The sequence below is a fragment of the Bos javanicus genome, chromosome 20 (assembly GCF_032452875.1).
Source record: "Bos javanicus breed banteng chromosome 20, ARS-OSU_banteng_1.0, whole genome shotgun sequence".
In the NCBI taxonomy this organism is placed as follows: Eukaryota; Metazoa; Chordata; class Mammalia; order Artiodactyla; family Bovidae; genus Bos; species Bos javanicus.
Window position 1 is genome coordinate 58,249,132 of NC_083887.1, and position 9,384 is coordinate 58,258,515.

Consider the following 9,384-nt stretch of genomic DNA (forward strand, 5'->3'; position numbering starts at 1 on the left):
TAGTTTGGTCAGAAAATGAGACATTTAATAGCCAAAATGAAATATTCATCCAACACGAGGACTGCCAACTAGAAAGAGAGATGTGGGAAAGCAAGAAAAATTAAAATAATTTTATTTAAGAAAATACTTCACTTAGTAAGCCTTTAACTTTTTTAAATATCAAAAAGGAACTAATATTTTTAACAGCAAAAAGAAATTATATTTAAAATCGGGAATCTGAAATAGCTGGAGGTTTAAATTTTTGTTTGGGAAAGGAAGACAGGGAAACAATGAAAGGAAAGGGGCTATTTGATAAGATCAGATCTTCCGTGCTGACCAGTTTCAGAAATGTGGCAATTTTGTGTGTGTGTCAAGCTGGGGTTGGGATGAGAGGTGTTCACCATTTGGCACAGAGTCCATTGAAATCCATAGGCTCAAAATGATCACTACAGCAAAAAATTTCCTTCCAGAAAACATACAGATTGCTAGAAAAGTAGTGAAGAAAAGTAAAAGTCTTAAATGTGACCTGATTTCTTGGGGACCATGGCATGTGAGCAGTACTCAGTTAAAATTTTAAAACCAAAATGCTAATAATTCCTGCTTAGAACATTATTAGTTTAGCACCATAATGTTATTCTAAAGTGTGTATTTTCAAGCTCCCATTTTCTCTTAGAAATGAAATATTTTACTCTTAATGTTAAAGTATCAATATACACCATTGAGCAGGTTACATGACACTGTCTGTTAACTTATAACCTTCCTCTTGCTCTGTTCAAAGACCTGGATAACAATAAATGAAACTTAATTTTAAAATGCTGACTACATTTAGACAAAATTATACTAGTCCCCAAAACAAAAGCTATAATATAAGCTAAAAACACAGAGCTCAGCGAAGCAGAAGACATTTCTGTGAAGCCAATTTTTCGATTTCTGATAAACTGAACACATAATATGAAAAAAGTCAACTCTAACATATGCAAAGCTAACAAGACAGCATCTCAGTCACTCACTGTTGTGGACATTTGCACCAAGTTCCCCTTAGCTATCTAAAAAAGCTAAACTGAGTATGACTCTGTTCAGCTCTCTGGACTTGCAGCTCATGCTTAATTTGGCCTGTCCTAGAAGACTAACAGCCTGGGCAGTGTAGATGAGACAGCGGCAACCACTGTGACACCGGGCACCGTCCCACACAAACACAGGAAAAGCAAAGATCACTCTACTCAGCCTTTCTCCACCTCTCAGCGGTTGTCTAAGATGAGTGAGCCACACATCAAATGCAGGAAAGTACCGGCGCCCAGGCCAAAATTCCACCTCCTTTCTGCAAGTGGACTTTCCATGACTGGCTCAGTGACTCCCAAAGGGGTCTGGGGACAAGCTGGACCCCTGCAACCTAAGGTTTCTCAGGGGCACCCCAGCTCTGAAGCAGGTTCTACCCCCAGGTGGGGAAAGGACCAGAAGGGAGTAGCTGTTACCCCATCAGACAGCACCCCCGCAGCTACTAAGGTGCGAGGTGGGTGAGAAAACACATTCGCTCTTAGCAACACCCAAGAGCAAGGGCTTCACAAGTTGCTAGTTACAGCCCTTCTGATCCACAGCTTTCCTCTGAACCTCAGTCCAGAAAGACATAAATATGCATACAATTTTGCTTTCGATTTCAGAAGGGTACACAGACACATCATGCTGCCCTCTACACACCACGAGCCTGTGGACCCGATTTAAACCCTGTCCCCTCCTCAGGCAGATAGAGAAGGACCATGGAGTAGGCTCACTTCTCAATTCCCAAAGCATGTCTAGCCTGGACACAAACCATGTCCAGGGCCACCCTGGTCCTCAGGGGCCAGAGTCTTAGCTTAGCTGAAAGGAAGAAGTGGGTCCACCCTAAGTTTCAATTTTATGGGTCAGGTGAGCAGGAGACAGAGGATAGGAGACCTGCTGACAGGAAGAGTGAGGAAGTTTCCAAAGAAGTCAACTGAATCAGGTCTGACCTAACACTTCCTCAAAAGGGACCCTGCATCGTCGTGCAAGCCGTCCCTGGGGCTTGTCCAAGGGATGCCAGCCAACCACAGTTCTCAAATGAAGGAAGGAAAGGAAAGCAATTCAGAATGCAGCTTATCCACAAGATCTCTGTGTCTGTCTTCCCCACGATTTCTCTGGGGGGAAATCACAGTGAGCCCAGTCACAAGGAATCTGTATCCTATGGACAGCCTAGGAAATGAGCCATCCCTCTGTCGACTCATGGCTAATCCCCTCAGAGTCATATTCTGAATGTATAAAGGCTGCCAAAGTTGGGTTTGTATTCATAATTTCTATCCACTGAATGAATTACAATGACTCTGCAGGATGTCCCCAAACATCTGCATCTTATGGTGTTTCGTATTGGCAGGTGCAAGCACTTTACTCAATTTCTGTGCAGATCAAACTTAACTCTCTGGGTGGGAAGAAGGGACTTGGCTCCAGTCACAAAAAAACACAAGGTTAAAAAACCATTTTAGGACCTAGTTCAGGCATTCCACTATGTCCCTATATCTGCACTCAACTCTTAGGCTGCACACATCATTGTGGGAGAACGGCACACGCTACGCTGCAAACTACACAATGGACAATGTGAGGCAGCAGTTTCCCTGGCCCTTAAGAAAGTATCCCAACACAGCAGCCCACCGCCCATATAACAAATAGGAAAGCCCAAAACGTGGGATGTGACGTTCAGAAGCTGCCATTTGAAATTCTTTTCACCTCCTTTCCCTTGCTTCCCTTTGTTCTCTTACCAGTTAAAAGAGAATAAGGTCATCAAAGACAACAAAAATAGCAAGAAAAAGAAATTAAGCTACTACTTAAAAGGCAAACTGGAACATCTATTCCAGAAAAAAAAAAAGTGAAGTTTGCAGGCATTATAAGTCATGCCTCTCTGCCCAGTTTTGCTGAGGAAGCCAGAAAGACGTTGCGGGGAGGGGGGCGGTCCCCGGCACCCAGGCACCCAGGCATGGGGACGTAGCCCTGGAACCTACTCCCTGCACCTCCCTGGCCAAGCTATACGGATCAGATCCGAGCTCAGCTTCCTGACGCACCAAGTGACAGACCTGGACTGGGGTTTTCAGGCCTTTCGGCTCCACGCCTAGAGCTCTGCCGACAGCAGACAGAAGAGACACCTGCGCCACAGAACCTGCGCATCAGGAAAGATGTTCCTTTTGCGCCATGACCCACTTCCTCAGGCACTCAGACTCTGGGAAGCACATCCAGCAGAAAAACTTGCCAAATAACTCTGTGTATTTTGGGGACCCTGGTTCAAAGTTTCTGCATCTCCCAGGGGAGGCCAGGAAATGGTTGAGGCAGCGTTTGAGGGCCAGAGCCAGTAGGTGGGGGCACAGCTCAGACTACCTGGGCATAAGTGAGAGAGCAGCAGTTAGCCTGGCAGCAGCAGGTAGGAACCAGCATGAGCTTCGAAGGGGCAGAAGCAAAAGACCACGCCCGCTTTATCAGTTGCTGAGTCTGAAGTAGGGCTCAGACGTACAGAGCAAAACTGCAACCACAGGTCACAGCTGCTCACACAGGGGCCTGCACAGTGGTTTCAATTTAAAAATAAAAGGCTACTATTTAAAAATCAAGGGAATTCCCTGGCAGTCCAGCGGTTAGGACTAGGTGGGCCAGGGCCCAGGATTCAATCCCCAGTCAGGTTGTGTCATGGCCAAAAAATAAATAAATAAATAAATAAAAATAGAAAACAAAAATAAAGCACATGGATGAAGTTTTGAAAAAACAAAATAGGGGACTTCCCTGTCGGTCCAGTGGTTAAGATTCCAAGCAGCCACTGCAGAGAACACAGGTTCCATCCCTGATCAGGGAACTACGATCCCACGTGCCATGCTGTTCCGTCCAGCCAAAACAAAACCGATAAATAAATAAATCTTTAAAATAAAGTAAAATTTTTTGAAAAAGAACATTTCAAACAAAACTCAAGAATCTTTGGATTCTTTACAGAAAATCCAGCAACTACTGGCCGGGCTTCCCTGGTGGCTCAGATGGTGAAGAATCTGCCTGCAGTGCGGGAGACCCAGGTTCGATCCCTGGGTCGGGAAGATTCCCTGGAGAAGGAAATGGCAACCCACTCCAGTATTCTTGCCTGGAGAATCCCACAGACAGCGGAGCCCGGCAGGCTGTAGTCCTTGGCATCACAAAGTCAGATCTGACTGAGTGACTAACACACACAGGTTGGAACTTAATGGATTCTACCTCCATCAGACTCAGCTCTCCAGGAACCCATGGTCTACACCTGGCTAGCTTCACTCAGGTGACCTGGCTGGCTCCTGGAGTCAGGAGTTTGAAACCTCCTGCTCTCAATCTTTCCCAGTGGCCATTAAGTGCAGCTAACACTCTCCCAAGGGGTATGGGTGCTCATTGAGAATGTCACAGTCCATAATAAAGGACCATGCAAGCCAGATGATTATAATACATTACCTGTAATAACATTTCCCACCCAGAACCCCTGTTTTTAGGAAATGGGGGTGGGGGGAGAGTGGGAGGCGCAGGGCACTTTCCCGCTAATCTGTCAAACTGGTTTTCCGAGTAGAATTCCAAAGGCATTTGTAAGTGACCACCATTTACAAGTGTAGAAAAGTTTCAGCCTTCAAGTTTATCTTCTGCTTCCACCCCTGCCCCCAGACTCTTGCGACTTACACCACCTTCTGTACAGTTCAATAAAGAATTGATCAGGCTTCCCTGACGGCTCAGACAGTAAAGAATCCATCTGCAGTGCAGGAGATCTGGGTTCAATCCCTGGGCTAGGGAGATCTCTTGGAGAAAGGACTGGCAACCCACTCCAGTATTCTTGCCTGGAGAATCCCCATGGACAGAGAAGCCAGGTGAGCTACAGTCCATGGGGTCGCAAAGAGTCGGACACGACTGAGCGACAGACACTTTAACCAGCACAGCCTTCCGTATTTAAAAATAAAGGCGGGGGCGGCGGGCGGGGGGGAGCTGGGGACAACTAGAAAAGCAGCCAGCGGCCAAAACAACTAGGTCAAACTCCGTCCGAAGTCTGTCTAACAGGTGGGACGCTCATCAAGCAGAGACTTGCCTTCCAAGAACAAACACGTCGCGTGGTGCGGTGTTCCTGTGGTGGGGGACAAGGGACAACCTTATTTTCCTTCCGGCCATAGGTCGGAGGAAAGATCTCATGGGAGTGAGGTATATAAGAAAATATGCTGCTGGAGTTTGTTTCCCAGGCTTCTGGAGCTTTCTTTAGCTTTAGAGCTACGGAGGTATCAAAAAAATGGGAGGAGGGTGTGGGGACACTGGATAACCAGAACTTTTAAGATGCGCCTTCCGGAAAAACTTTTGTAATTGGGACACTGGATACAAGGGTTTAACGAATTCCTCTATTTCCGACGATCGTTCTTAGATGCGAAGGGCCCTCCGCCGGCTACTCCCCAGCCCACCCCATCCCCCCCAATACTCCCCGCAGCGTCCCCTCAGAGGGCCGAGCCCGGAGCCCCCTCCCCGCCCCTGGCCCCGCGCACCGCGCCTCGCACTCACTGCTCGGACGGGCACTGCACCGCGACCCGCGGTGGCCCGCCGGCCGCAGACTTCCCGCCCTCCGGCGCCGCGGCCCCCGCCTCCCATGCCGGCTTCTCCGTACAGCTAGCGCCCGACCACGCTTCGGGCTGAGGCATCGTCCCCCGACTCATGGGGCCGCCGCTGCCGGCGACGCCGCACGGCTTCGGCCGCCTGCCAGCGATCCGGAGGCCCTCCCGTCGGGGCGCCCGGGCCGCAGCCGTCTCCTCAGCCGCGCCGCTGGCCCGCCAGCTAGCTACCGTGCCCAGGGCGCTTCCGCGCGCGTCACCGCCGCCCGCCCCGTGACCTCTGACCCGCGGCGAGGGCGGGAGAGGGGGGCGCGGCCCGCGCGGGCCGGGAGTCTCGCGACGCCCAGGCTGCGCATGCGCCCGCGCGGGGGTGGAGCGGCAAGAGACTAAAGGCCCGCCCACGCGAGACGCCACTGGGCGTACTCCGCCCCCGCCCGCTGGCGCCCCGCCCCGGAGCAGCTCGGAGAGCGCTTTTCAAGTCGCTGACTGCCCCTTGTCGCCGCGTCTCCAGGCGAGAGGGCGAGAAAGCCCTGGACCAGCGGCGGGACGCGTCCTCCGTGAGGAGAAGGCGTTCATTTCAGTTGCTCAGTCGTGTCCGACTCTTTGCGACCCCATGACCGCAGCACGCCAGGCCTCCCTGTCCATCACCAACTTCCGGAGTACACCCAAACCCATGTCCATTGAGTCGGTGATGCCATCCAACCATCTCATCCTCTGTCGTCCCCTTCTCCTCCTGCCCTCAGTCTTTCCTAGCATCAGGGTCTTTTCCAATGAGTCAGCTCTTCGCATCAAGTAGCCAAAGTACTGGAGCTTCAGTTTCAGCATCAGTCCTTCCAATGAACACCCAGTACTGATCTCCTTTAGGATGGACTGTTTGGATCTGCTTGAAGTCCAAGGGACTCTCAAGAGTCTTCTCCAACACCACAGTTCAAAAGCATCAATTCTTCTGTGCTCAGCTTTCTTTATAGTCCAACTCTCACATCCATACATGACCACTGGAAAAGCCATAGTCTTGACTAGATGGACCTTTGTTGGCAAAGTAATGTCTCTGCTTTTTAATATGCTGTCTGAAGTGAAGTGAAGTCGCTAAGTCGTGTCCAACTCTTTGCGACCCGTGGACTGTAGCCTACCAGGCTTCTCCATCCCTGCGATTCTCCAGGCAAGAGTACTGGAGTGGGTTGCCATTTCCTTCTCCAAGGGATCTTCCTGACCCAGGGATTGAACCCGGCTCTCCTGCATTGCACGCAGACGTGTTACCGTCTGAGCCACCAGGGAAGCTGTCTAGGTTGGTCATAACTTTCCTTCCCAGGAGTAAGTGTCTTTTGATTTTATGGCTGCAATCACCATCTGCAGTGATTTTGGAGCCCCAAAAAATAAAGTCTGACACTGTTTCCACTTTTTCCCCATCTATTTCCCATGAAGTGATGGGACCAGATGCCATGATCTTCGTTTTCTGAATGTTGAGCTTTAAGCCAACTTTTTCACTCTCCTCTTTCACTTTGATCAAGAGGCTCTTTAGTTCCTCTTCACTTTCTGCCATAAGGGTGGTGTCATCTGCATATCTGAGGTTATTGTTATTTCTCCCAGCAATCTTGATTCCAGCTTGTGCTTCCTCCAGCCCAGCGTTTCTCATGATGTACTCTGCATGTAAGTTAAATAAGCAGGGTGACAATATACAGCCCTGATGTACTCCTTTTCCTATTTGGAACCAGTCTGTTGTTCCATGTCCAGTTCTAACTGTTGCTTCCCGACCTGCATACAGGTTTCTCAAGAGGCAGGTCAGGTGGTCTGGTATTCCCATCTCTTTCAGAATTTTCCACAGTTTATTGTGTTCCACACAGTCAAAGGCTTTGGCATAGTCAATAAAGCAGAAATAGATGTTTTTCTGGAACTCTTTTGCTTTTTCCATGATCCAGCAGATGTTGGCAATTTGATCTCTGGTTTCTCTGCCTTTTTAAAACCAGCTTGAACATCAGGAAGTTCACAGTTCACGTATTGCTGAAGCCTGGCTTGGAGAATTTTAAGCATTACTTTACTAGCGTGTGAGTTGAGTGCAATTGTGCGGTAGTTTGAGCATTCTTTGGCCTTGCCTTTCTTTGGGATTGGAATGAAAACTGACCTTTTCCAGTCCTGTGGCCACTGCTGAGTTTTCCAAATTTGCTGGCATATTGAGTGCAGCACTTTCACAGCATCATCTTTCAGGATTTGAAATAGCTCAACTGTGACAGGGCCCTATCCTGTTTGGACACCAATGTTGCCCTGGGCTTTGGAGCTTCACCCTGGGCTTTGGAGCTTCGCCCTCTGCTATCGGGGTTTCCTTTGACTGGAGAGCGAGGGATAGGGGCCGTGTGGGTGATGTGTGGCTGCCTTACCCCGGTGACAGTTTCATCACCCTCAGCCTGCATAGCCCGGAGCCCTGAGCCCCGCAGGCCTTGGGGGTCGGGCTTGTGGCTCCAGGGCTGGCAGTTACCGTCTCTTCCTCCATGAGGGCGACAAGTGGGAAGTGGTTGAACCCGACAGGTGAGCCAACGCAGCACAGCGTCTGTTCTCAGACGACATCCTTTCGATAGGAGATTTGATTTACGAGGAGCAAGGAGAAAATATTAACAAACTTCAAAGAAAACAAAAATGTTTCATCTGTGGGGAGGGAATAGTGGGGCAGCCGCTAAAGATGCAAGGGGCGAAGAACGCTGGGCCGAAGTATGGACAAAGAAATGGCTTAGGCAATTCCAAAATCCAAGTAGTTCTAGGGCAGAACGGGTTCATAATGGGGTTTTATTGAAAGACGAACCTCCAGTAATATGTAGTGGCAGCTCCACTACTCCTTCCAATAAGAGCGCTGGAGAGAGAGACCAGATCTTGAAAAAAGCCTCCTTCGACTCACTAGGGAGCTTGTGTTTGAGCCTCTTCGAAAGATCGGAAGGAAGAGATTATTTTGAAAGATCTTGTGGTCTGCAGTTAGAGAAAGATTGGGAAAAGGCAGGACAGGGAGTCTGAGTAGTAGTCAGCATCAAAAGGAGACACTAGATGAAAAGAATACTTGCACTTTTAGGTAACCCCCTTTAATTTTATATTGAAAAGTAATAAATATACATGCTAAAAAATGCATAGCATACAAAAGAATATACAGTTAAGTTCTGTATGGATATTAAAGGATTGTAGTGGGGTGATTAGTGTCCCCTAAAAGTCATCCTCTTTATTTGGAAATAGATTCTTCTGTATTTTCAATGTATATGTGTATAATGTCTCACAATTTTTTTTTTAATTAACATTACAGAACTAAATTATTAGAGAGCAAGTGTGTTAAACTACACTCAAAAACTAAATCAGAGTTTCTTGGAGTTGTGAGAAGTAAGCCCATGAACTGTGATATAATTACAGTTAGCCTATTCTTATGTCCAGATGAATAAATAATAGCAGAAAAATCTATAAGCTAAGTGAAAGCCTGTATAATCACATGGCTAGAGACAATTCCAGTTAGTTTCCAGCTTTCTCTTAGAATCAAACATTCCTAAATTAGCTAACTAAAATGATGACATTATAATTTGACTTGGTGACTAGATTTTGAACCATCTCAAACTCACATTGCTTCTTCATTGCCTTGCCTAGAATAGTTAATGCATGAAAAATTCTGAGTTCCTTTTCTTTCAATACTTCAGCCCTATTTACAGTTACTGTTCATGAAGAATATTACTGAGCCATTGTAGTTTTTGTTTGTTGGCATGATTGATTTTTTAAATTCTCTATAAGGAGCTTAGTACAGTTGGATGCATGTCTTCCTCTACAATACCAAAAGCTCATATTTTACAGTAAAGTGAAAACACCCTAT

The 9,384-nt window shown here is 47.7% G+C and overlaps 1 protein-coding gene across 2 annotated transcripts in view; it reads right to left on the minus strand.

Moving 5' to 3' along the window:
* Positions 1 to 5,807, minus strand: part of OTULIN (OTU deubiquitinase with linear linkage specificity) — a 36,562-nt gene extending 30,755 nt beyond the window's left edge. The window contains exon 1 of one of the 2 annotated variants that reach the window (XM_061393854.1): positions 5,509 to 5,807. In XM_061393854.1, coding sequence (XP_061249838.1) covers positions 5,509 to 5,660 — 152 coding nt within the window. In that variant the 5' untranslated portion in view covers positions 5,661 to 5,807. The remainder of the gene's footprint in view (positions 1 to 5,508) is intronic. The other variant, XM_061393855.1, reaches the window with a different exon arrangement.
* Between the last annotated feature and the right edge of the window lie 3,577 nt (positions 5,808 to 9,384).